The 24,914-nt window shown below is 34.9% G+C and overlaps 4 protein-coding genes across 8 annotated transcripts; 2 read left to right on the forward strand and 2 right to left on the reverse strand.

The window, feature by feature from the left end:
• The first annotated feature begins 3,693 nt into the window (after window positions 1-3,693).
• LOC133699896 (uncharacterized) lies at window positions 3,694-4,961 on the forward strand. Its single transcript, XM_062123408.1, has one exon. It carries the CDS (start codon window positions 3,930-3,932, stop codon window positions 4,398-4,400), a length of 471 nt encoding a protein of 156 aa, XP_061979392.1. The 5' UTR covers window positions 3,694-3,929; the 3' UTR covers window positions 4,401-4,961.
• Window positions 4,962-9,734: 4,773 nt separating this feature from the next.
• Window positions 9,735-12,619, forward strand: LOC133699561 (uncharacterized). Its single transcript, XM_062122857.1, has 4 exons — window positions 9,735-10,136; window positions 10,570-11,210; window positions 11,705-11,905; window positions 12,331-12,619. Exons 1-4 carry the CDS (start codon window positions 9,854-9,856, stop codon window positions 12,373-12,375), a joined length of 1,170 nt encoding a protein of 389 aa, XP_061978841.1. The 5' UTR covers window positions 9,735-9,853; the 3' UTR covers window positions 12,376-12,619.
• Window positions 12,593-17,698, reverse strand: LOC133699560 (calcium-dependent protein kinase 26-like). Of its 5 annotated transcripts, XR_009843296.1 has the most exons (10): window positions 17,379-17,695; window positions 16,108-16,927; window positions 15,564-15,707; window positions 15,327-15,479; window positions 14,710-14,825; window positions 14,197-14,364; window positions 13,760-13,984; window positions 13,503-13,646; window positions 12,901-13,060; window positions 12,593-12,821 (listed from the first exon to the last, which is right to left on the reverse strand). XR_009843296.1 is itself a non-coding variant. In XM_062122855.1 (9 exons), the coding sequence occupies exons 2-8, from the start codon at window positions 16,859-16,861 to the stop codon at window positions 13,524-13,526; spliced, it is 1,683 nt and encodes a 560-aa protein (XP_061978839.1). In that variant the 5' UTR covers window positions 16,862-16,927; window positions 17,379-17,698; the 3' UTR covers window positions 12,842-13,060; window positions 13,508-13,523. The 5 variants fall into 5 exon arrangements, 4 of the variants coding, with proteins under 4 accessions (XP_061978839.1, XP_061978840.1, XP_061978838.1 ...); XM_062122855.1 differs by lacking the exon at window positions 12,593-12,821 and having other exon boundaries at window positions 12,842-13,060; window positions 13,508-13,646; window positions 17,379-17,698; XM_062122856.1 differs by lacking the exon at window positions 12,593-12,821 and having other exon boundaries at window positions 12,842-13,074; window positions 13,508-13,646; window positions 17,379-17,698.
• A 567-nt stretch (window positions 17,699-18,265) lies between these two features.
• Window positions 18,266-23,827, reverse strand: LOC133699562 (mitochondrial phosphate carrier protein 1, mitochondrial-like). Its single transcript, XM_062122858.1, has 7 exons — window positions 23,367-23,827; window positions 21,867-22,216; window positions 21,747-21,790; window positions 20,739-20,953; window positions 20,536-20,660; window positions 19,625-19,698; window positions 18,266-18,798 (listed from the first exon to the last, which is right to left on the reverse strand). Exons 1-6 carry the CDS (start codon window positions 23,520-23,522, stop codon window positions 19,644-19,646), a joined length of 945 nt encoding a protein of 314 aa, XP_061978842.1. The 5' UTR covers window positions 23,523-23,827; the 3' UTR covers window positions 18,266-18,798; window positions 19,625-19,643.
• Between the last annotated feature and the right edge of the window lie 1,087 nt (window positions 23,828-24,914).

The raw sequence follows: 24,914 nt of genomic DNA on the forward strand, positions 1-24,914 counted from the left end.
ATGATATAGTTTTTAGACCTGGTTGGGTGGTCGGTCTGGTTCAAGATTCGGGTTTCAAGTTTTGATTAGATTACCAAGTTATTGGGTCAATTTTTTTTAAAAAAAATCAAAACAACATCGTTTTAGTAAAAAAACCAAAAGTCAAAGGGTTACAACCGGGTCTTGCCGGGTTGCCGAGTCAGCTAGGTTTTTTCTTTTTTCTTTTTCTTTAACCCGATCCAGTTCAAATCTTATATCAACTCACCAGATCAAACCAGGTTTTAAAACTATAATCAATGAACTCTCCTCTACTTAGTCACATCCTAAAGGGTTATGGTCTAGCCTGGGTTTTGGGCTGATCTTAAAGGCTCTGTTCCCCGATAATTCTTTGTTGGGCTTTTTAGCCTCTATACCAAGAGTTTTATATACATACCGCTGTGACTTCCTGAAAATTTTTATAATGTTAAAAATAGCAGCTAGTGGTCTTATATTAATTATTATTTGAGTTTATTTTATAGAAAAAATAAATAGGATAGATTAGAAAAATAATATATAAAGATGTTTTTTTATCACTTTGGTAGTCAAATAGAATATCACTAATCTTTAAAACTTATAAAATTTTCTTGTAATCTTTTTTTTTTCTTTTTAATTGTCCTTGTTGTTATTATTATTATTATTTGTTTCCCTCTTAGAGATATCTTTAGATTTTTTAATTGCATCACTCCAAATTAATGATTTTAGAAACTTGTTTTAATATTGATTGATTTTGAATATTTAAGGGAATATATTTTCTTAAATAATGATTCCCAAATTAGAACCTAAAAATAAATAAATAATTTTTTTTAAAAAAATCATTATACATATATATGCCTTTCATCTCTCATTCAATCAAACCATACATCAATTAAGTAACTGATTGGATTGAAATTTGCCTTAATTACGACTTTCTTAGAGAGAGGAGGTAGAGTTCGTGTGAAGATGCTATGCAATCTATTACTATTTTTCTAGAGGTTTTTTTTTCCTACACTAGCAAAGTAGGCAAATTTATTTCCCAAACTAGAACAATTAAAATAATAATTTATATTCTAGCACAAAAACAATAATCGCGCATGTAATACATGCACGGCCTATAAAGACATGAATTTGTTATATGCACATCCGCATATTGCAGATGTACTATATTCACGACCTAGTGGTTGCGCATGTAGTATATACACAATCACTAGTCATGCATATAGTAAATGCACAACCTATAGGTCGCACATTTAGTACATATGCGACCACCCGGTTAATTATTTGAAGACAATTTCCCCTTCTATCTTCATCTCCCCTTACTTCTTTCTTCCATTGTTTCTTTCTCATCACAACGCTACTCTCAACTCAGACCAGCTGATCTCTTTCTCCTTCATAAAAATACCATCTCTCTCCCTTCACCAAATCATTGCCACCATTGCTGCCGCCCACAAGAGCCCCGTTAACCAATTTAAGGTATAGTCACCCTCCTTTATATTAATTTGCTATTTTACTTGGCTACTTTGTGAATTTTCTAGCATAAGGGTTTTAGGGTTTGAGTTAGGGTTTTTGTTGATTTTGCCTAATTTAACAATAATTTGAAATTAATTAGATATAAAATTAATGAAGTAAGTACATGCATTGTCTTATTTAGTAAGAAAAATTGATGAATTATGTTGTGTTGATTATGTTAGTGTAAAGGTTTTAAGATTTATTTTATAATTTTTGTTAATTATTTTGGTGTTGAGATTAAGTATTTGTAATTATGAAATCATGAAAATTAGGTGAATTTTTAAAATGATCATGTTGAATTTGTTCTGATCACAACTTGTTGGCTTGAGTTATAACTGTTGTTTACTTAAAAATACTGCTCTACTTTCAAGTAAATGCAATATTTTACTTTAAAAAAAAAGAAAAAAAGAAAAAGAAAACAGAGGAGAGAGAGAGGAGAGATTAAAGAAGAGAGAGATCCAGACAGGTTTGCAACCGACAGCTGAAATGGTCCCACACTTTGGCCGTCTCTCCACGTTTTCTACTCGCACATTACACCAATATGAGAACGATATGATAAATTGATACCATCTCTTTCCAACTCCCTTCAATTTATCGTGGACTTCACCGTTCACCTTGTTTTCTAGAAGGAAAAAAAGTGACGAATTTGAACTCATATTTCTATTATTATTTTTTTATCAAATTAAATTTGTATAAGTAAATCTAGTAAATATCGGGAAAGAAATTAGTTTATTGTAATCTTGCTTTTTAAAATTTTTTTAAATTTTTTTATTTAAAAATATTAAATTAATATTTTTAAAAATAATTTTGATCTATTAATATAAATAAATATTACTTTCATTTATTTTCAATTAAAATACACTCTGCATTATAATATCAAATACAAACTAATTTTTTTTCTTAAACTACATCTCAAAAGTTTATATTATTTATACAATATAATGAGGATATAATTAATACACCAATTAATCTGTTAATTTTGATTTCCATCTTTCATTAAAATCCCTTTAATTACTTTTTTTATTCATTTCAAGGAAACTACACCCTTGCTATTAAAGATGATTATGTAATAAGTCTAAACTGCATATTTTCCAATGGGTTTTACCATATATATATATAAAGAAAGAGAAGGAAAACTAGCGACTTCCTACTATGAACCTTTGATATCATTACTGGCTATCATGATTATTATTTTTATATCTGAGTATTTTTTATATTTTTTTAAAGAAAAAAACTGGTCTCGTTTGAAGTTCGTAACTGTCCTTTCCAATAAATACGTTTCTTGTGAATCAAACTTGTATTCTCACTCTTGCAGGGATATAATAGTATTTTGACCGCTAGACCAACACTTCATCAGTTACTAACTATCACAATTAATCATCAATATACTATAATTAGTTTCATACACGAATCTTTGTATTTGTTATAGTTAGTTTCTTAAAAAAATAATTCATAAAGAATAAAAGAATCTATATTAAGTGACCCTAGACCGTTTATTTTTACGATTGAAAAGTGATTTTACAAAACATTGTTTTTTTTTTTTGTTTTTAAAATAGATTTTTTATATATTTTTAAATTATTTTAATGTAATGATATCAAGAATAAATTTTAAAAAATAAAAAATATTTATTTTAATATATTTTTAAATAAAAATATTTTAAAAAATAATTATTATAACACTATCGAGCAATCACTTCACACATACATCCTCCCTTTACCAAGCTATCAATCATAATGCAAGAAGTCAATCACCCACCCAACCCAAAGAAGGATATTTTATATTTCTATATATTTCAAACGTGAACAATAATCAAACGATCATCGATCAGCACCTAAATTGAGAACTCAAGTAACCCTCTGGCTTTGTATGATCACCAGCAAGAGCTATAGGACGCATTAATTTCTCATGATCCAATAACCAGCAAGAACACAATTTTCCTCCTAATTTAAGATTTGGATGATAAATCAGACAAGTTATCTTACATTAAATTAGACTTTAATTAACAAGAATTAGAGGAATGATGTTTCGGGTTTTTATTTATTTTTTTTAATTTTCAACACAGTTGTTTTTAAGTTTTTTAAAAACCACCTCGTTTGGAAAAGAAAATAATTGTTTTACCATTGACCCACCAGGACATACGGGGGATCTAGCTAGCTAGAGCAGATGGACCTCACCATGCGCGTCCATTGCCGCATCAGCATGCATCCAACCTATCCTCCCACATAAACGAATAAACCAGCCTGTGTGTAGCTGTTAACACTTGTAATATTTCACCTCTCCCTCCCTTAAATTTTCTTCTCTCCTCTCTTCCACTCTTCCTAGCTAGCTGATTCCTCTCCTTCCTTCACACAAGCACAGCAATAGCATTAGCTACGTTCTATCCCATCTCTTTTGATATTCTTCTCTTGTTCATATCTCTATAAAAATGAGCTCCATCGTCCAGAGCTTTCAAAAGAGAAACCATGGCGCTGCTGCACTCCCAGTCTCACAAGCTCATGACTCGAAAGATCGAGGCGCAGCTGCTCTACGTAGAAGAATCTCCTCTCTTTCCCTCAAAATCCAGCCCATCTCTTCACCTGCAACTCAATGGGCATTTCAAAGATCCAAATCTGTTTCAGCCATGGGAGAATATGCTGGCAGTTCCATCAGGAAATGGTGGGACTGGGGCTGGTCTTGGATCCTTTCAAAGAAGCCACCTTTTGCCCAGGATCTTGAAATGAATGAAGAAGAAACGAGGGTTCTTGGCTGCCACAACAAAGGAAGCTGGAGACATGTGTTCTACAAGGTTAGGTACGAGGTAAGAAAGCTTGTGAGATCTGATGATAAAGTTGGCCTTCCTCAAACTTACAGGTATGATTCTTTCAATTACTCCAAGAATTTCGATTCTCGCCACTGAGAGAAAGTAGTGGCACTGCTACGTACGTACCAGTCATCAAATCAAGCTCATCATGATCACAAGTAAAAGACTACTACTTGGTTATTTGCGATTCTTCAACGTTTGGAGGTGTTAAAAGGAAGCTGATCAAGCTTTGATTAATTTGTTCAATAAGATTAAAATCCAAGAACTCGAGATTCAGATCAAGAATAGGATTCTTTGTGTATGTTCTTTTTTTGGGTTTTGTCTTCTTCTTCTTTTTTTGTCAATGCTTGTCCATGAAGCTTAATTACTGGTGGCTGTAAGTAAGCAATTACATATTTAGTAGATCATTACGAGTATAATCCTGTTCTTAATATATGTGATTCTCCATAAGTTGAGAGCAATAAACTCATTGGATACCCACCTAGCTTGCCATGGCCTGAAGAGGAATCAACGTCCGTTAATTTCAAGCCTGAAGAGCCACCAGTAATGATTGCTCATTGCCAACCAAAAATGATTCTTGTTACTTTATTTTACAAGTCATATTGCAATTAGTGTTGTAAATGAATGCTAATTATTTATTTAATTATTGTTTGCTTATGTTCTTGAAGCTCCATTTGCACCCTTGTGTTACTATATTCATAAATCAAGTCGCGTGTATTGTTGTTCGTTGAAAATTAAGAGAAGGAATTAACCAAGAAATATTTTTTTTTTCCCCTCTCTCTTTTTGTACAAGCAAGCAGGATTACGTGCTCTCACAGCACACTTTGGGGCCCAAAACCCAACAAAAAATGATTTGAGTCCACATATGAATCGTTGAGTGACCATGATGTATGAACTCCATGTATTATTAATTAATTTATATTTAAGAGTCCAAATGTTCTCTGTAATTTCGAGGATCTCCATTCCCTTTCCTCTTTTTTTACGAGAAAGGGAGAATTTCTCAAAGATTACCGATCACAACTATGCCTATGAGTCTATGACTACAAGAGTACAAGGGTAGGTAGGTAGCTAATGTCCTCGTTCTTTAATTTAATTGGAGAAGAAAGTGAGAGGTAATCGAGTAGATCTGGCTATAAACAGAGAGCAAGATGAAGAAAGTGTAAAGCGAGGGGGAATATGGACTCAAAAGTGATCTGCCAATCATTCGCCAGAGAGGATGAAAATCTATTGATGAGGTCCATGTGCTGCCAGGCTAATGCTAGCGACGGATATCCATCTCTTCCCTACTCGCTGCTGCACAATCAGCGGCTTGAATTTCTTCTTTGGCATTACTCCACATGACATCCATGAGACAGGAATGGAGATCGAGGGACCTCCCTACTCTATAGTCTCTGATGAATCTAAAATTGACGTGCCTAAGAGAGGCTTGAAGTTCTAAAAATTCACGATCTCTCATAAGATATTTAGATCCAGCCTCTTTTTTTTTTTTGTCAGCCAAGAAAAGAGACTTTTTGGACTTAGCTAGTGAAAATGCTGAAGGGAAGAGCGTGAGCTCTAAAAATTCACTATCTCAAATAACATATTTAGATCTAGCTCTTTTTTTTTCGGGTTTGAAAACGCTGAAAGGAAGAGCCCAATTTTTGTCAGCTCATATACATTTTGTATTATATTCTTCATATATAATTTTTTTTTAAGAATCTACCATATTTATTTCTTATTAAATGTTATAAAGATAAAATAACATTTTAGTTTCTTCTCTCCATAAAATAACAAAACTTATAAGTTATAAATATCTCACGAATCCTTTCAAGCTTTAAATTCACAATCTTTATTATCTATTAAATATATATTTTCAGAGTCTATCTATCTAGAATATCAGTGAATTTTCTTTCTCTAAAAAAATACTTAAGCATCTAAGAGTACCAAAATCTACAAAAAAAAAATCTTTTGTAGGTACCAGCTACAAGGCATCTTGGCCTACTAGACACCAGGTACAAACTAATAGCCACATTAGTTAGGAAGAAAAGATTAGATTGCTAGAACTAAGAGATTAACCGATTATTCAACACATAAACCTTGCTTTTAAGTTATTTGGATTTTTTAGGACACCATCATTGGCATTGTATGTGAGAAACTGAATAAAAAAACCCACTCTATTCTTGTTTCTCAAAAATTATTTTCATGGTTGATGAATCCCTAACGCAATGGTAGTTATACCAATAGCTATGTCTATGATTATGCCAACAACATGACAGCAGCTAAGCCAACGGTTACACTCACAGTTACGTCAACGACTACACCCACAACACTCGCAGCGACACCACGACTACGTCTATGGCTATGCCTACGACTATACCCATGACTACACTCCACGACAATACATTAAGGCTATGCCCATAATTTTTATAGCGACTTGTACATGCCAAAATGTGTCACCAGGACTTGAGGGGATTTGATGATATACAAAAGGATGAGTTCCACCTACTGGACGACCACAACTCTTATTGAAGTATTTTTTCAAGTATGGATTCCTCTATGGTTTCACTTTATCCTCCTGAAAAATTTTTCAAGTATGAGTTCCTCCATGATTCCTCTTTACATACTTAGAAATTATTATTTTAAACATGGTTTGTGCCTCTGCACATGGGCTCTTCGGTATATTACCTGAGGTTTCCACCTATCTTCTTACATGAAGAAAACTCGACGAACTTGTCATGGTAACCAAGTATTTTTGTAAGTCCTTTTGTATTAATATCACAAAGACTTAGATGACTACTAATGCACCTAAATTTAATAGGTCTAAAAAACTCTCTGAAGATAAAAAAAAATATTCACAATCTCAGGCAACGTGCCTCAGTCCAACACAACTCCCTTGGACTTAGCCAAGGGAAGAGCCCAGCCTCTTAGGCTCAACCATGGGAAGAGCATAGCTCCTTTGAGTTTAGTCAAGGTACCAGTCATCTTGGCTATCAGGTATCAGGTACAAACTATCAGTTATATATTTGCTAAATAAAATAAATTAAATTATTAAAATCAAAATATTAACTGATTATCCAACACATAAATATTATTTCAAAGTTAATTAGAATTTCTAAAACTTCATCACCCTGAATAGATTTTGCGTACGTACATGTAGCTTCCTCCATCAACTATATATATATATATATATATATATTTGAAAGTGTCGGTGCAGATTTTCTTTTCTTTGTTGAAAGCATAGACAAATTGGTACAAGATGTATTTTGACCAACGACACAAAAAGGCACGTCACATGAATCCCCATCATTGGGTCATGAAATGGTCACCGACGAATATTGTATTATTTTTATTATATATATTTTTTATTTATATAGTTGAGACATGCAAGTAGTGGTGGTTGAGGTTTTCCTTTCCTTTAACCATGGTAATAGTCGGCGAGGTGAAATTAATAAATATCGGATATTATATACTCATGCTGTTCTCATATTTCCGTCGGTCCATTTCCAAGTCGGCTCTTCCAGGCATGATTTGGAAATTTTGTACACAAGTACAAAGGGAGAGATGAAGACAAATCTTGGTTAGCCTTAGCAATCACAATTTATATACTTTTTCTGTTCTCACAATTTATATTGTATGTGTTTATATACAATATAAATAATAAAGATTAATTGTGGAACCAATTTACATGTCTTTTTTTCTTTTATTTGTATAGTAAGAGTTATATTCAAATCAAGATTGTATATTAATATTATATTGATTATATTCCTTGCTCCAACTATCTTAAAAACGCACATTTCACATTGATATGATATATTTGTAAACTGGTCCGGGCATCCCGAGTTATCAAAAAAAAAATTAAAAAATTTGTAAATATGAGTCTTAAAGTTTAAATCTAAAAATCAAAGAATTTACATATAATTTATGTAGAATAGGCTAAATTTTATTCGTAAATGATATTAAAAAAAGTTATTTAAAAAACTGAATCCTTTTTTTTAAAAAAAAAATTGAATAGTATATTAACAATACATTAAAAGAGGTTGTGTTTTTACTATAACTCACTTGACATAACATTATTTATTCAAATTGTGTTTTTTCTAAGAGATGGTGTTTTTATTATGCACCACTTCATATAATACTATTCATTTTATTATTGATTTTTTTTAATCTATGTTTTTTTTAAAAAAACATTATCTTGAATTGTTTTGAGTCAAATTATATTTTTATTACGTGTTTGGGTTGTCTTTAAACTTACTAAGTCAATCATATCATTCTGGATCAATACTTAAATTGTTTAATTTTTTAGTAAGAAAAAATATTAGTAATACCTGAATATTTTTTATATATTTAGTTTTTTTTATCCAACCCATAGTAAACCAATAATATAGTAAAAACTAAAATTATTGCCAATCAAAAGCTACAAACTTATGATTTAAATCTTTTTTTTAACATTTTTCATAAAATGAAGGAAGTGGTTTATCCCAAACCACCTATGTGGTGTGAGTAATCTAATTTACATAAAAAAACAGAGCATGTCACCCTTCTTCTTTTTATTTATTTTTAATTAAAATGTAAAAGGACTAGATAATCATCTATCATCAAAGAAAATTTTCATTACATTCATAATTTTATTTCAATCTCTCAAATAAAAATGAGAATCAATATATATATTGTAATATTTACCCGCCGGAGAGCACGAGTACAGTCATTCTCAGCAAACTTGAATGTTAAAGTTAAGAAATTTATCCAGTAAATTCAGATTAATTCTAAAAACATTGTTTTGATTTTTTAAAATGAGTATTGGACCTTTAACAACCAGTAATAGGCCCATTAAGGCTACATGGTGCCAGCTTCATTAATATTTGGGCCTTAAAACAACTCTCTACTAATTTTTTTTACGTTAAATCCCTGATTTTTTTTTAGCATAGTAAAAGAAAATTAAAAACAAAAAATACATTGCAAAAAAAATTAAAAAAATAATACAAGTTTGAGAGTCATTATGACTCTCAACTCTCAAGCAAGTTATCAAATCTAATTTGAGAATTGATTTGATCAAAAGATCAAGTTTTAGATTTTACGGATCAATCTAGAAAAATTAAAAAATATATTTAAAATTTTAATGTTTTATATAAAAAAATTAAAACAAATTTGTATAAATAAAAGTTATACATGTTATAAATAATAAAATTTAAAAGAATATTTTAAAATATTTTTTATCTCATATTAAAAAGATAATATATTATCTTTTAAATTGAAATATTTAAATAATTTTTTTTTATTTCATATTAAAAAAATATAATGTTTATTTTAATATGCTAAAAAAAAAAAAAACTCTTAACGCTCTCTCTACTCTACACAAAAGTAAAACATAGGATTAAATAATATTCTCTCAGTTGTTTTGTTTTGATTTGTTTTGTCTTGTCTGTACTTTAACTTTTGTACCAGAAGCAACGGAAGGAATCAATCCAAACTGTATGTGTGCTCAGAGTTGAGTTACAACACTTTATTTCTTTATGTTAAAAAGATAAGATAGAGAGAATCAGAAGAAGAAGAAGCAGCAGCAGCAGCAGCAGATGATGGCATTAGCGGCAGCAGCAGGAGGAGGAGGAGGAAATAGGATTGCCAGTAGCAGCAGCAGCATAATCTCCCGAAACAACAGAGCTGCTTCTTCTATTCCTACGATCACTTTGCCATTAATCTCAAAACTTCGAAACAACAACAAACACACTAATAACTCACTCCACCATCCCTTCCAATACAAACTTCCAACTACATCTAATTGTGTCGCAAAGACCAGTAGTACTGTCTCAGCTGCTCCAGTCCAGCAAACCATCAATCCCACCACATCCACAACTCGTAAGTTCTTGTCTCAGACTTCAAAGAATTCTCTCATGATTTTATCTTTACTGCTTAATTAATTACCTCACCCCTAGACCAAGAAGAATAACGCAAAAAGGGAACATGGGTCATTTTGCTTCTCCAGGAATACGAAGGTTTATGTATCTTGTTTATAAATTTTCATCTTTCTTACAATTGTTAGGATTGCAGTACCCAAAGGAGATGGGTGGAAGGCTATTCCTTTCTTTCTTGCCGTAGATGTTACAGAAATATTGAATGGACTGAAATCATAGGGCTCCACTTTTTTCTTCTTCTAATGTCCCAGTATGGATGATGGTAGAGTATAGGAGTTTATTTTTGCAAAAAAAATTGATAAACTTAAAATGGTGGAGTAAATATTAAATTGAAAGGAAATTGAGGATTGTTTTCTCTTTAACTTGTGTTGTTATAGCATGGTCGGAATTTGCCAGCAAAATATCTGGTGAATGGGATGGCTTTGGAGCAGACTTCACAACTGAAGGAAAGCCAATTGAACTGCCTGAATCCGTGGTGCCTGAAGCTTACAGGGAATGGGAGGTTAAGGTTTTCGATTGGCAGACTCAATGTCCCACCCTTGCTCAGCCACTGGACTTTCTTATGACTTATAAAACCATCAAACTACTTCCCACTGTAGGATGTGAAGCTGATGCTGCAACTCGGTATAGCATTGATGAAAGGGTTGTTGGAGGAGTAGAGAATAATGTTTCTGCCTTTGCATATCAATCAGGTGGGTCGTATGTGGCTGTCTGGCCAATTGTGGATAATGGCCAATGTAAGCAATTGGAATTGGAGCATTGCTTGATCAATCCTCAAGATAAGGAGTCTCGTATGAGAATAGTTCAGGTTGTTCATGTAGCGAATACAGCGATTGAATTACAAAGTATCAGAGTTTTTTGCGAGCAGTGGTATGGGCCATTTAGAAATGGTGACCAACTAGGTGGATGTGCTATCCGGGATTCAGCATTCGCGTCTACCACTTCCTTGAGGGCTTCTGAAGTTGTTGGTGTTTGGCAAGGTCCCAGCGCTGTTGCCACTTTTGATTCATCTCAAAATGTGAGTTCACAACGTTCCCTCCTTTATCTTAATTTCATCCAGGATCAATGAAATTCATCTTGACTTATCCTGTCTAGTGGTTACTTGGAATCTGTTCTGTAACTCCTTGTTCATAATTTCTGCGAATTCAAAGTTTTATTAGATATGTGAAAGAAGAAATATGTTATATATCATTCCCCAAGACGAGATTTCTCTATATCTGATATATAAACTGTTCCATCTACAAGGATTGGATTAATTCTTTCAGAACCTTTTTTTTCCCTTCATTTTTTCTTTCCAGTAATGATGTAGAATTCTTCCCTGCACAAGTCCTTGTGCTCATGCACTGAAAGAGAGAGATAGATAATGTTCTGCTGAATCCGAAGTTTTAGATATGTGTTGGCTGGTACAATTATGCTAGTTTTATCACTCAAAACTTGTTCGAACTTGTTAACAAATCCCGCTCCATGCCCTGAATACTAAACACAGTCAACTAATTTTTTTAATTAATCCAGGTCTTGCTTCAAGAACTATCAGATGACATTGTGCAGAAGTCAGTGAGAGATGAACGTGATATTATTTTGCTTCCCAGGCAATTGTGGTGTTCACTAAAGGGAAACAAAGATGGTGAAACTTGCTGTGAGGTAGGATGGCTGTTTGATCGTGGATCCGCTGTTACATCAAGATGCATCTTCTCAAGCGATGTGAAGTTGAAGGCAAGTTGCTATAGACTGATTGTTACTATTATTTGACTCCTCTCAGAGATTCACACGTTTTTTCTTCAGTTTAACATCTAGCAATCATTGATTTGAAATCACTCTAGTTAGGTGGTCAGTGCATCCGATGATGATGGGACCTTTTTCTTTCTGGGCCTGTCTGAAGGTTCATGAAATCTCATGACTCAGTGACCTATTTGAGGGCAAAAGAACTCTTGCATCCTTTAATGTTAAGCTGAGAGATCGATTTAACTAATAGTCTTTCTGGCAACAAGAATTCTGCTTATGCGCATTCATCATCATTTTCTTCTTTTTTTCGTCAAATAAATAAATCTGAAACCGCGGCAGATGGATTTATGATCATTCGTTAATATGCTTATAGAGGTTTGTGTTTTTCTTAACATCAGCCTTTGTTACATTTGCAGGAAATTTTGATCGCACAGGAAACTGCAATCTCAGAGGATGTCTAGCCTGGGACTACCATTCAAACCAGCTCAATTTACTAGTAATACATAGAAAAGAATGTTGATATTTAGTGTGTACGCTGTTTTCAAGCCAAAAATAATCACAGAGATGGGGTTTTTGTAGTGGAGGTATGTTATATTGTTTTTTGCCACCAAGGAGAATAAACATAGCATGAGTTCTCTCCAAATTCCTTGTAGCACAAATACAGATTACAACATGTAATATTGGAAAATTTTCTTTTTTGATCAACTTTGGCAATTACTCACAATTACAAGGACCAGTTTCTGGTTTTCAATTCATCATGCAAGACTCCTATGATAAAAAACGGATAGGGTTAGCCCCCATCATTAGCATACGGTGAAGTTCTTCAACCCGGGGTTCCATGCACTGCCTGGAGTACAAAAATGAACCTTAAAGATCCTTGTTCTTCAAAAATCAACCAACAGAAAGCCTAAATAAGAGCACAACAAATTAACTCATCAACTTGAACAGCTATAATAACACTTCACGCTGAAGTTTACAAAGCTTACAATCATTTTCCTCAGTCATACAGCAATATAAATGCACGTGGATAAATGCTCAAGCACATGAACTTCCAAAATCTAAATCTTCTGTTACTTGGAAGGAATTATAATCATTTCCCAAACTTCTGTCACCAGTCATCCGCATCTTCCAGCTCTGCTGTGCAGCCTGCCAATGTGGATCTGATTCAAAATACATGACTACAGTAGATAATCATACATCACTACACAATCGTATCCAAACGTACCCCCCATAAAATGTCTCTTAAGTATTTTAGTTTTAGTGCCGTCTTCTTCTAAGACTGCACAATAATTAATCTAAAAATAAATTTACAATCATTAGATTTTCCATTTGGAAGCATGTTCTAAATCTTCACTAGTCATAACAGAATATTATGATTAGAAAGTCTTAAACCATTCTGTCAAGGACATGAATACCCAAAACATTGATTTGATAATTGCTGATTAAATGTTTCTTTCCTTCAAACATCTATTATCAATAATTATGAAATGCGCATTAGAAATTCCCCGTAAAGAGACAGTTCCAGCAACAAGTAAAATATAAGGAAATGGAAAATGGGAATCATCCAAAACAAAAGGCTGAAACGTACTGTACATCATATATTCCCAAGCTATAGGGCCCCTGGTGCATCTCTCATGCTCATATTCAGACTGTTTCTCATAGTTCGTCTACCAATTCCTGCATTGCCTTTTTGCATCATGGCAACAAATTCACCATAGTCAATTCTTCCATCCTGAAACAACACATACACGACCAAATCAGACAAGTTTGGAAACAAGCAAATAGTTGGGGGAATTGAAAACTCAAATGACTCTATCTGTTTGCATATAGCAGCAGCTGACTTACATTATCTTGATCAACTTCTTTAATTATGTCTTCAAGTAAAACATCAGTCATGTTGTGTTCAGCGCAAGCTTGCTGAAGCTCATCGACCGTGATATAACCACTTCCATCCTTGTCAAAATATTGGAATGCTGCAACAAGATGTTCCTCGCGCTCTAATTTGTTAAGATGAACTGTAGCAGCTACAAATTCTCCATAGTCGATTGTTCCACTGTTGTCCACATCAGCCTGAAATTGGGGGAAAAAAAAACTAATCAGCTGATTAGAAGATAACAGTAAGATTTAATATCATAAAGAAGAAAAGCATGCACATATCACGAGGAAAAAAACAATCGTGTGAAAATGGAGAAAAGGAGATGTGAAGGGGAAAAAGCAATGCAATGGAGAAGTACAAAAACAACCAGACATGCAGATATCATGCTTTGACACAAAAATCATACCGCATCCATGAGATCACGTATCTCTACATCCTTCAAGGTAGAGCCATATCTTCGCAAACCAGCTTTGAGTTCATCAAATGTGATTGCACCACTGTTATCAGTATCCATAGCCTTGAACATTTCTTTCAAACCAGCAATTTCCTCCTCAGAAAGGCTTTCAGCTATTACCTGATAACATGAAACACGCAAATAGAAGTCATCAGAATGTGTACAGTATAAAGAGTCAAATCTAAAACACGACAAGTGGTTAAGATCAAGCATCTGGCCTCAGAAGTAGCAAGTAAAGTTTCAAAGTCAAGTAAGTATGCTTTCCGGCTAAAATGATAGACTGCACATAAGTCCAAGAGAGCAAGTGGGAAACAAACAAAAACTACATGAGGACAAGTGACACAGATGCATAATTAATGCCACCATCCATATTTTCCAAGTGATTGAGTACCTTCATGAAGTGAGTCAACTGGAATCTAGAATGCTTAAAGAATCAAATGCATATGAACATGCACATGCACTTACCCGTAAAGCCATCTTCTTTAATTTATTCATTGCAGAGAACTGCTTAAGACGAGAAAGTACAGCTGGATCCAGTGCTCTATCAGGAGCAACTCCATTATCATTTATCCAAGGATGACCTGGTAAAGCAAACAGATGTCAGTTTGATCTAGAGTCTGGCTGAAAATCAAATAATTAACAAAGACAGCAAACTATGCAGATAAGGAATTCCCACACAATAGCTGAGCGATTTTGGATCCAAGTCCAAAAGTTGCATACTCTGCAAAATTATGTTTGATAGTAAACCTTCTTGAGGGTGGTGAGTTCTAGAACAACAGTGAATTGAAGATCGCAATGCACAAACTAATGTGGTAATTCAAGGGCAACATGATGTTTGACATTCAGGCACTAATTGCAACCTAAAGTGATTGACCTAAGAGGAGCCCAAAAGGAAAGTCGCAATTTTTTTTAGCACTGCAAACATAGCAAGGGCTACGTAGACTACACATCCTTCAATAGTCATTCTGCTATCTGGCATTTGGGTTGCAGCAACAGTAAACACAGATAACAAATCCAAATTGGATAGAGCAGCCTGCCTACTTATCGATCAACTCAAGATATTATTGAAACATCAGACATACATAGAACTTCATGAGCAGTCAAGCGTTCTGAAGGTTGAGAGCAAAGCATCTTCCGGATGAGATCTTTGGCACTGTCTGATATTACGGGCCATGGGTCTGAGTCAAAGTCGATATATCCCTTCAACACAGCATCAAATATTCCTTGTTGTGTTTCTGAAATCCAAACAGATAAATTTTCAGTAAATTGCAGAGAACAAGAAACTTAGCTTTTATAGAAGTATCCCGAACAATACCTACCTGCCCAAAATGGCGGCACTCCACTTAGCAATATATACAATATGACCCCAGCTGTCCACACATCTGCTTCTGGCCCATATTGCTTGAGGAGTACCTCTGGAGCAACATAATATGGGCTTCCAACAACATCAGTGAAAACTTGACCTGTAGAACAAACCACATATAAGCATCAATACTCAAGATTACATTGTTTTACCATGTACCAAAAGTTTTCAAGAATGCTACACATTACTATATCTCAATAATTCGATTTGATGTAATTAGAGAAGCAAAGTGCGATTAAATTCGCTATACTTGTCAAGTAATTATAGGAATGCGTAGCAAAAAATTTAATTACTCAAATTCATAAAACAAAAGCATAAGAAAAGGTACAGAATTTAACATGTGGAGAGTTATTAATCAGAAAAACATGCAATCGAAATTGTAAAATCGTTTCATATAAATATTTAAATGAAGTAACACATCTTGATATCTTTTTATATAAACATCTTTAGTATCTCGATATGCTTATAGTTCAACAAAATGCAAATGATGCGTTGTATACCTGGTTTGAAGAACACAGAGAGTCCAAAATCGATAGCTTTGAGTGAGAAATCATCATCCTTATTCACCAACAAGAAGTTCTCTGGCTTTAAATCCCTATGCATAACCCCTAGCGAGTGGCAAGCCTCCACAACCCCTACAATAATCTTAGTCAACTCAGCTGCCTTCCTCTCAGTGTAATGCCCCCTTTGGATGATCCTATCAAACAGCTCTCCTCCAGAGCAAAGCTCCATTACAATATGAACATACAATTGATCCTCGTATGCACCCTTAATGGTCACAATATTCTTGTGACCTGCCAAATGGTGCATTATCTGAATCTCTCTCCGAACATCCTCGACATCCTCCTTGGAAATCAACTTCCTTTTGGATATTGACTTGCAAGCATACTCAATCCCTGTGGAAATATCAGTGCATAAATAAGTAGTGCCAAATTGTCCCTGTCCTAATTTACGGCCTAAAGTGTAAAGATCACGAATGTTTGCAGTTTTATGGCCTAAAACATAATAAGCCTGGTTATCAACACCGCGCCTCATTATCGTATCTTTCTTGGTGGGGCTAATGAGAGGTAAGTTGCTGTCCTTCTTCGGGTTGAGTTCTTGGGGGGTTAGACTAGAAATGGAATACTCAGAATTGGAGTGATCAGAGGAGGCGTTGCGCTTGGAATTGGAGGCAGTGGTGGTGGATTGCTCGTCGGGCTGATTGTAGCCCTGATAAAGTTTTCCTTTGAAAGATCCACGGCATGTATTGCCCATGGAACAACCACAATTCCTTTGAATCACTTCACCCTGTCCTCATCTAATGAAGTCTCATCAATTACACTGCAAGGACGAATTTTACATCACAATTAATAAATAAAACCCAAATTTAGAAACTTGACACATCCAAACACTGCATATTAATACTATTGTGCATAGAATCCACACATGTATTTCCATGTGCGTATACAGGCAGACGAACCTTTTCCAAGATTAGAAAGTATCTAACATCAGATCAAGCCTGCTGTTCAGTTTGTTTCATCAGAAAACGAATACCGTCTTCCTTTTTTGAAGAAGGGAGCAAAAAAACTAAACAAAATGAAAGATTTTTCTTCAAAATACATCAAAAAGATGATGATGAAAGTACCAGTCAAACCCCCACAAGAACAAATCTTTACAACACAAGACCATCGCAAATTACGAAAGCAGAAAAACCCACCAAGGAAACAAGAAACTATTTAAAGAAAGTGATAGGATTCAAACATAAGAAAGACATGATCACTTAAGTACTTACCTATATTATGTCTTCAATTATAAAGGGGAAGAAAAGATGGATCTGGGTGGTATGTAGAAAAGAAAGGAAGAAATGAGGAGAACCCAATGTATAAAACTTAGAAGAACAGGAGAGCGGTTTGTTTATTAACGTGATGTTATAAATGTTAAATGGGGTTTCTTGTTGCTGCTGGGAAACATCGGATTGGAGAGTGCTGACCAGCTAACTTCTTTTCTTCTTCTTTTTTTTTTCTTTTCTTCTCTCTTTTTTTTTATATTTTTTTGGTGGAAGAAAGGGTACGCGGCTTTACATTTTTGGTTTTCTTTTGTTTTTACCATTCAATCAAGTCATTGCTACAGGACAGTTTTCTTTAATTTCCTCCATTTTTTTTGTTTTTTTTTTTTTCAAGGATCATAATTCTACCCTCACCCCCCCCTCTAATCTCTGCCTATTATTACACAATTTCCTTCCAGGAAAAGCTAACCAACCAAAAAGTTCATTGACCTCAGCATAACAATCCCATGGTGGGTTGTGCTTGGAGAGTAAAAGTCTCGCTGGCTCCCCGAATATACTTGATTGGTGCGTCATTCTCACGTGCTGTTGAGATAGTGGATCTTCTCTGACAACATGGAATTTTCTGTTTTCTTTTTTAAGATTGGTCTGGTCAAAATGTTGCAGCTACATTAAGGAAAGATTAACTTAGCCTTGCAAGTTCTAAATTTAGACACTCATTTCTCTCTTAGCGTTAACTTTTAGGCAACCATTTATGGTAATCTTCAGGGTTTTTTTATTGACTGTATCATTTTTATTTTTGAGCAATTTACCTGCCTATTATCCACAAAAGATAGGATAAGACTAGCTAATTGTATATCATTTCTTTCGACTTTGGATTCTGGGGGAGCGTAGAGTGGTCAGAACTTGGAACTTTAAATAAAAGATTTACACAAAGTTATCAACGTGATGATTGTATCTACTAGTAGTTAGTACTCGTATTTAGGATTTGGACACCCATCACTTGAAGCCATCATTTTGTCAAAGTAAAAGAGATTGTTATTCCAAAATTTCTCATCTTTTCTCCTCCAGCTTGGCATGGTCAGTGTGAACGAGTGACTGGCCAGCCATTTGGAAATTATTAAGCAGAAAGGTTGAATTCCAACTGCTTTGAGGGATGGTCAACTGGGGAGGAGGTGATGGTAAATGGGAAATTGGCACATTGCATCCTAGTTGGCCAAGTTGAGCACGTCAATCAAACAATCCTGGCTAACTAGGTAAGGCCCATCTGGTGCAAGCATCATTTTTCTGACATCATCATCCATCTACCACCGTCTTCCAGACGATAGGACAGTCACCTCTCAGCTGGGTTTAGATCGAGGCATGCACGACCTTATCTTTCTTCTTTTTCTCTCAAGTTCTTAAGCTTTCGTGGGTTTCTCCTCTAAGCCTGCCATTAAATATTACAAGACTGCATTAGAAATATTGTTGTCTAATTATATTTTTGCAAAAATTTTGAATTTTTTTCTGTTTTAAATAAAAAATACTATTTTTATGTATTTTAAACAAAAAAAATACTTAGAAAAATATCTAATAAGTTCCCAAATAAATACTAAAAATAGAAAAAGCTGTGGTGGTTAATGGCTGCAAGCATATCCGATAAATAAAAGGATATTTCAGGGAGATCCCATAAGGCCATGACTTTGTTTAATAAATGAAAGCTACAGTGTCGACAAAAGAAAACGATTTACTTTGCAAAGAAAGCAATTATAAAATATGGACTGTGGCTGCTCTGCATATAAAATATGTTGTTCACCAATCAAATCTTTGCATTGACAAGAAAAAAAATGCAAAACAACATGAAAGACAAACTACTGTCCTGCTCCATTTATGCATTGAGATCAACCAGGTCAAAATCAGAGCATTGTTATTTCTGAAACGAAATTGGCCCTTTAGCATTTATGCTATATAATGAAGGAAAGCATATATCTGTGCACATCTCCAGTGATTAATGGTAACATTTGTAAGTACCTAAACAGATGATTTATGTAAATAAACTGAAAAGATTCCCACCCCCACTGATTGTAATTCTGGGAGGGTTGAGAATTACAGCGCAGTTTTACCAGCTATCCGCCACAAGGAAAAGAATCAATCAAAGAATGGACAAAACTGTGACATTATGACATCTAAGCTGGGTCCAGGAGGAAATCTATGCCTAGTTCAGAAAGATATTTAAATGCCACAAGTTTCCACAGGAGATGATGTATCTTTCATACATGGAGACTTCCCCGACTTTTAAGCTAACAGATCGGTGGCTTCCTGATGTCTGCCAAGCCCTCCAGTGGTAGGCCTGAAGAATTTTCAAGCATGTCAAGTAGAATGAACAACAGGAAAAATGTATGTTTGACAAGGGAAAAAATTCATTCAAGAACACAAATCAACAAGCAGCCCATATCTCAAAATTCTGAGCATGTGCTATTGCATATTGTAGCAGGATAATTGCAGAAAGCAAAATTCTTTATTACGTTGTTAGCTGCATTCGGAAAAATCATATAAGTTTATCTTCATGGAGCCTATGTGAAAACCTTTTTACAGTGAACTTAACATACAAAGGGTATCTTCCATTATGAGTTTTCAAGAACTGTTTGGATGATGCCTTCTTTCTCATTGTCAGGATGTGACTGATGGAAAAATATATATGAAACCCGCAATCCATATCATAAGAACTTCTTGAGGGTGCTATAGAAGAAGGATCCTAATGCACAACGGAACTTATTAGCTGAGAAACAAAACACCATCCTGGGGCTGTAAATGCCTTTGCTAAGAACAAAAAAGAAAACTCCCTTTGAACTCTAAAACTCCATGGCAAAATGTTTCAAATATTTTGAGAAACAAAATGCCATCCTGAGGCTGTAAATGCCTTTGCTAAGAACAAAAAAGAAAACTCCCTTTTGAACTCTAAAACTCCATGGCAAAAAGTTTCAAATATTTTTCTCCAACAAATATATGATTTACACATGAATCTTGGCAGTGCCAATTCAGGTCTTGCAAACTAATAGCCTAAGCATATTCTGTGATTCTGCAGTTCCTTACCAATCATCAGGGATCCAACATTGACAGAAAAAGCAAAATTACATTTCTGATATTATGAATTTGTGATATAGCATGAAAAATGAGATGCACTTACAGTCCACTTGATACTTTGATGGTGTCATAGAAGAACCACTGCAAAGTAACAACAGGCCCCACGATTGCAATCCGAATAGGAAGACTTCGAGTGAAAAGGTTAGCTAGTCCAATATTTTTCACAGCCTGAGAGATGTATCAAATGCAATCAATCTCCTACATCGCATAGCTGACAGAAATCACAAGTGTTGATAGAAGCCATACCTGAAGCACATTCTCAGCCTTTTTATTGTAAAGAGAGGTAACAACATTGTCAGCTGGATTAGAAATCACAGTACCAACAGCTCCAGCTACATAGCCAGCCAAACATGTCACTCCAAGCTGTTGACTTCTGGAGCAGTCTTCTTTTCTCCGTTGAATAATGTTGCGATATATTAGGTCAACTGACTGCTCAAATGTTGTAAACATTACCATTGAGACTGCCAATCACAATAATAACCAGACAAACGTTAAAAAGCTTTTTGAACATAGATAAGGAAACACAAGAATACAAGCTCAAGTAACTTCATCAAGGCAATAATTCCAGTCAACAAATAGTAAGTTGCTCCAAAAACACATCCCACTGATTGGCGGTACCTGCATTGTCTCCTGAAATCTCTGTAGTACCAAAACAATAAGGTTTCTATCATGCAATGGAAAGCACTAACGCTTCTAGATAAGTTAATGAGTATCATTTTCTTATTTGATTGTTTAACTGGCTCTAGTACTGGTCTTTGTTTGGGTTTTCTTAATCTTAAGTACAGGACTTCATCTTCTCCTGTTTATTTACCCATGTCTAGTAAGCAGCAGGATTGATAAAGATTTTCATTTGTTGCTCCTTTATCCATCACTTTAATTAAAAGTAAATACTGTATTGCTGTCACTTCAATTCAAAAATGACCCTAAACCTCCGATCTATCTTATCTTCATGATCCCTAATCAAAGTGTGTCACTCGTTTCCTGCCACTTGTAATGGAAAGTAGACAGCATATAGATGTGAAACAAGGTTAATACAAGACGAACAAATAATTATTACAAGTAGCAGATGCTATAATGTCATTTGCTGAAATCATATTTTAGCTAGATTCAAACATTCTCTTAAGCTGGCTAGTGCTGTAGTAGTCACTCAATCAAATCAATCAAATAGCATGGCTTCACAACTATAGAAGTCATAAAATTATAATAGCTTGACATTTTTTTACAAGTATGCAGAGAAACTGTGATATTACATACATGGAAGGTTGCGGCCCCAAAGTGGGACAAGTCCTCGGTAAAAACTGCAAAAATAATATGAAAGTAAACATAATGGGAGAAGAATAAAAGGAAAGACCATCAAGTTCTCTGGTAATTTACCCAGTGAGACCTTCAGCTTTATAGAGTTTTGGAAACCCATCAGCCAAGCCATTGGCAAATGTAGGCTGTGTTTGGACACGAACTTTTACAGCTTCAAATGGACAAAGAGCCACGTCGGCAAATACTTGAGCAGATGCACTGCTGAGAAAGAATACGAAATTCCTGTTTTGATCCATCAAGACATCTGAGTAAAGCCTCTTAAAGTATTCGTAAAGGCCAAATTTGCAGCCACCTTGAACACCATATCCAAAGAGCTTGCCAGACCAGCCTCTCCAAAGGGAAGAAGGGCCTTGTTCTTTCAAGAGGGTAGAGAACCCTGACAAAATACTGTTATACTTGATTGGATTCGCCTATAGTAGAGAAAGCATATATTATAAGAGTGGTCTCAAAACTTTTAAATAGCAGAGAAAGTGGAAACATGGAAAAAGAAGAAAAGTGCTGGAGAAGAGATAACTGGATTGCTTCCAGTTGTAATTTGGAAATATTTGCTTAAAAGGTCATTTTGATGGTTGAAAATTTGAAATGCAATGTCTACTAGCAGGTTAAGCAGGATTTAGTTTCATTCAGCAATATAATGCTTCTGTAATCTGTCATCTAATCTACTTCAAGTAAATTATATGAGAGATAAATAAGAAAAACTATGAAGCTCAAAACCAAAAAGCCTATGGCCTTGACATTGAACGAACCTACTCTGCCCATGATAAAATCTATAAAAGTAAAACTCTTCCCCTTCTCTTAATAGCTCTGTCCTTATCAACCAAATTGCTCTCCTCTCTCTCATTTGGAAATTTTATTCAACACACATGGGATATGGCAATTCAAGTTTCAAAGGTTAAGGGATAACGACAGAAAAAACCACGCTTGGAAGTTGAAACGCGCTGCGTCAATGGAGAAAGAAGAGTGATTACGAGACCACTGGTGCATGCCATGGAAGAAAAAGTTCCACTCTCGGAATGAAAGTCAGACCAATTACCAATTAATAATTATTGCTTCTTTAACTAATTAAATAAATAAACAAATGTTTCAAAATTGAATAAAGGCATATGACCAGAACTGAAGAGATTTTGAGAATCCTATGTTAAACAAGGGCAAAATAACAACACATAACGTTCAGCAGTCATAGAAAGGACAAAATCAAAAATAAATAAACAGTGGCAATAATTAAGAAATGAAACACAAGTGATTAGGCATAAATGACTAGCATACCCAAGGCCCATCATAAAATCCTTGAGAACATGATGAGAAAGAGTTTCTCAGGTGCTAGTTGAAAGATCCTAATAATAATTAGCAATAATTAGCCTGATTGATTTCAGTTAAGATAAACCCACCAAAACCCTCTTATAGTCGTACTGTTAAAACTTCAACACCCCATCATGCAGTTCAATCACCAAAACACAAAAAACTACCCAAAAAAAAGAAAGAACAGAAAAGGCTAAAAAGTGTTGATGATCAAGGCAAGTCACCAAAAAGAGAAAAAGGAAAACATGCACGAAAAAGTACCTGCATATTGACTTTTAAAACATCAAGAGGAGTGATAGCAAGGTGAGTGGTACCGGCGCTGAGCATGCCTCCAACGGCACAAAGCCCATAGTAGGCAGGTGAGAACTCCTTCACAAGACTACTCCCACCTTGTCGAGCCCCTCTCATCTCCTCCATTCCTCTCTTTGATCAACTTGCCTTTTTATTCTCTTTATTTATTTATTGATGAGAAGGCACATTTGTTTTCAAGTTCAAAACTTCTAACCAAAAAGCAAAGACCCCTTTAAAGGCCTCGTGAGTTGAAACCAGATGTCCCGTGAACTATATAAAATCATGCGCGAAACTTTTGAGTTGACGGGTTTGATTCGAAGAAAAAGAAGGCAACAAGAAATAAGCTGACTTGTTCTCTCCCGTTCCTTGCTGCCAATTCGTGCACGTATGCAGTTCCAAACATAAGGCTCACAACAAAACACTTTTCTGCTGCCACCAAGACCAAACTAAAGTAGAGAAACCCAAGAATCTTGGAGCTTTTAAGAGAGGGCAGACTAGATAGAAATCAGCTCCAAATGGGCCCAGAAGAAGCCTGTCCAAATATAAAACCCGGGAGAGGTCACAGAAGCTCTAACCAAAAAAGGCTTTTGGTGTATTACCATGCAAACCTGCTTCACCAAGCTTAGAATCTGAAATTAGGCCATCAAAATAAAAGAGCTTTTGAATTTCTAATTTCGATATGGATGGGCTTTCCTTCGAGGACGAATCTAGCATCACTGATACGGAGAATCAATTTTTTTTTAACCTGCAAGAAAGTCGATGGAAATACTTGGAAATGTCAAAGATGCATCCTTTTTAGTGACATTTTATATTTGAACAATTAGACTAAAATTGTTTTGAAAAAAATCAGACTAGATCGGTCATCTCTTACGATGGAGAGCTAATTTTTATATTAGAGGGTTAAACTTGTCAAGAAAAATTATTCTTTCATGGAAAAACAATTATTTTTTTCATTTAAGGATTAAATTAAGAGTTTTGAAACAAAAAGGACCAAATATATTATACTAGGAAGCGGGAGGGATTAGCCAGGGCTACCCCTTCAATCGTCCCTGCTTGCCTGTACTTGGATTGATGAGGAGAATTTAAGATTTAGAGTTTATAATTTTAGCGTTTAATTGGGTTTATGAAAATATAATAAGATTGATCATAATCCAAACTTCTGATTATTCTCACAAACTTCTGATATAAATGTCGTAAAAAGAGTGCAGGAGTGTTTGTACGTAAAGGTTGAAGAAGAACAATTTATAAGCTTAGAGACCGAAATCCTCTGCTCGAGAACTCGTAAACGCATACATAACTTTATGAGCCATGTCGACAGTTTACACGATCGAGGACGACGATAGAATGGATCACCCATTACAACACCTATCGCCAGCTGGGGCTTCATTGATGGGCCGTGGGAGTGACATCACGAGAGCCGTCTATTGAGTATGGATGTGTTCTAACGCTGTTCTATGAGCTCCGTTTTGTCGGCAGGACTCGATATTGTACAATTAACGATGAGCATGAGCCCTAAAG

This window comes from Populus nigra, chromosome 7 (genome assembly GCF_951802175.1).
Source record: "Populus nigra chromosome 7, ddPopNigr1.1, whole genome shotgun sequence".
Taxonomy (NCBI): Eukaryota; Viridiplantae; Streptophyta; class Magnoliopsida; order Malpighiales; family Salicaceae; genus Populus; species Populus nigra.

What these genes read in the sequence shown, in the direction of transcription:
- LOC133699896 (XM_062123408.1), top strand. Translation starts at nt 3,930, where the DNA reads ATGAGCTCCATCGTCCAGAGCTTTCAAAAGAGAAACCATGGCGCTGCT.
- LOC133699561 (XM_062122857.1), top strand. Translation starts at nt 9,854, where the DNA reads ATGATGGCATTAGCGGCAGCAGCAGGAGGAGGAGGAGGAAATAGGATT. An exon ending in CTTTTGATTCATCTCAAAAT is followed by an intron (nt 11,211 to 11,704) that starts GTGAGTTCACAA and finishes TAATTAATCCAG; the next exon opens with GTCTTGCTTCAAGAACTATC. An exon ending in CAAGCGATGTGAAGTTGAAG is followed by an intron (nt 11,906 to 12,330) that starts GCAAGTTGCTAT and finishes TTACATTTGCAG; the next exon opens with GAAATTTTGATCGCACAGGA.
- LOC133699560 (XM_062122855.1), bottom strand. Translation starts at nt 16,861, where the DNA reads ATGGGCAATACATGCCGTGGATCTTTCAAAGGAAAACTTTATCAGGGC. An exon ending in GACTGCTCATGAAGTTCTAT is followed by an intron (nt 14,826 to 15,326) that starts GTATGTCTGATG and finishes TTGCTTTACCAG; the next exon opens with GTCATCCTTGGATAAATGAT. An exon ending in TAAAGAAGATGGCTTTACGG is followed by an intron (nt 14,365 to 14,709) that starts GTAAGTGCATGT and finishes TCATGTTATCAG; the next exon opens with GTAATAGCTGAAAGCCTTTC.
- LOC133699562 (XM_062122858.1), bottom strand. Translation starts at nt 23,522, where the DNA reads ATGGAGGAGATGAGAGGGGCTCGACAAGGTGGGAGTAGTCTTGTGAAG. An exon ending in AAAGCTGAAGGTCTCACTGG is followed by an intron (nt 21,791 to 21,866) that starts GTAAATTACCAG and finishes TTATTTTTGCAG; the next exon opens with TTTTTACCGAGGACTTGTCC. An exon ending in ATCAAAGTATCAAGTGGACT is followed by an intron (nt 19,699 to 20,535) that starts GTAAGTGCATCT and finishes AAAATTCTTCAG; the next exon opens with GCCTACCACTGGAGGGCTTG.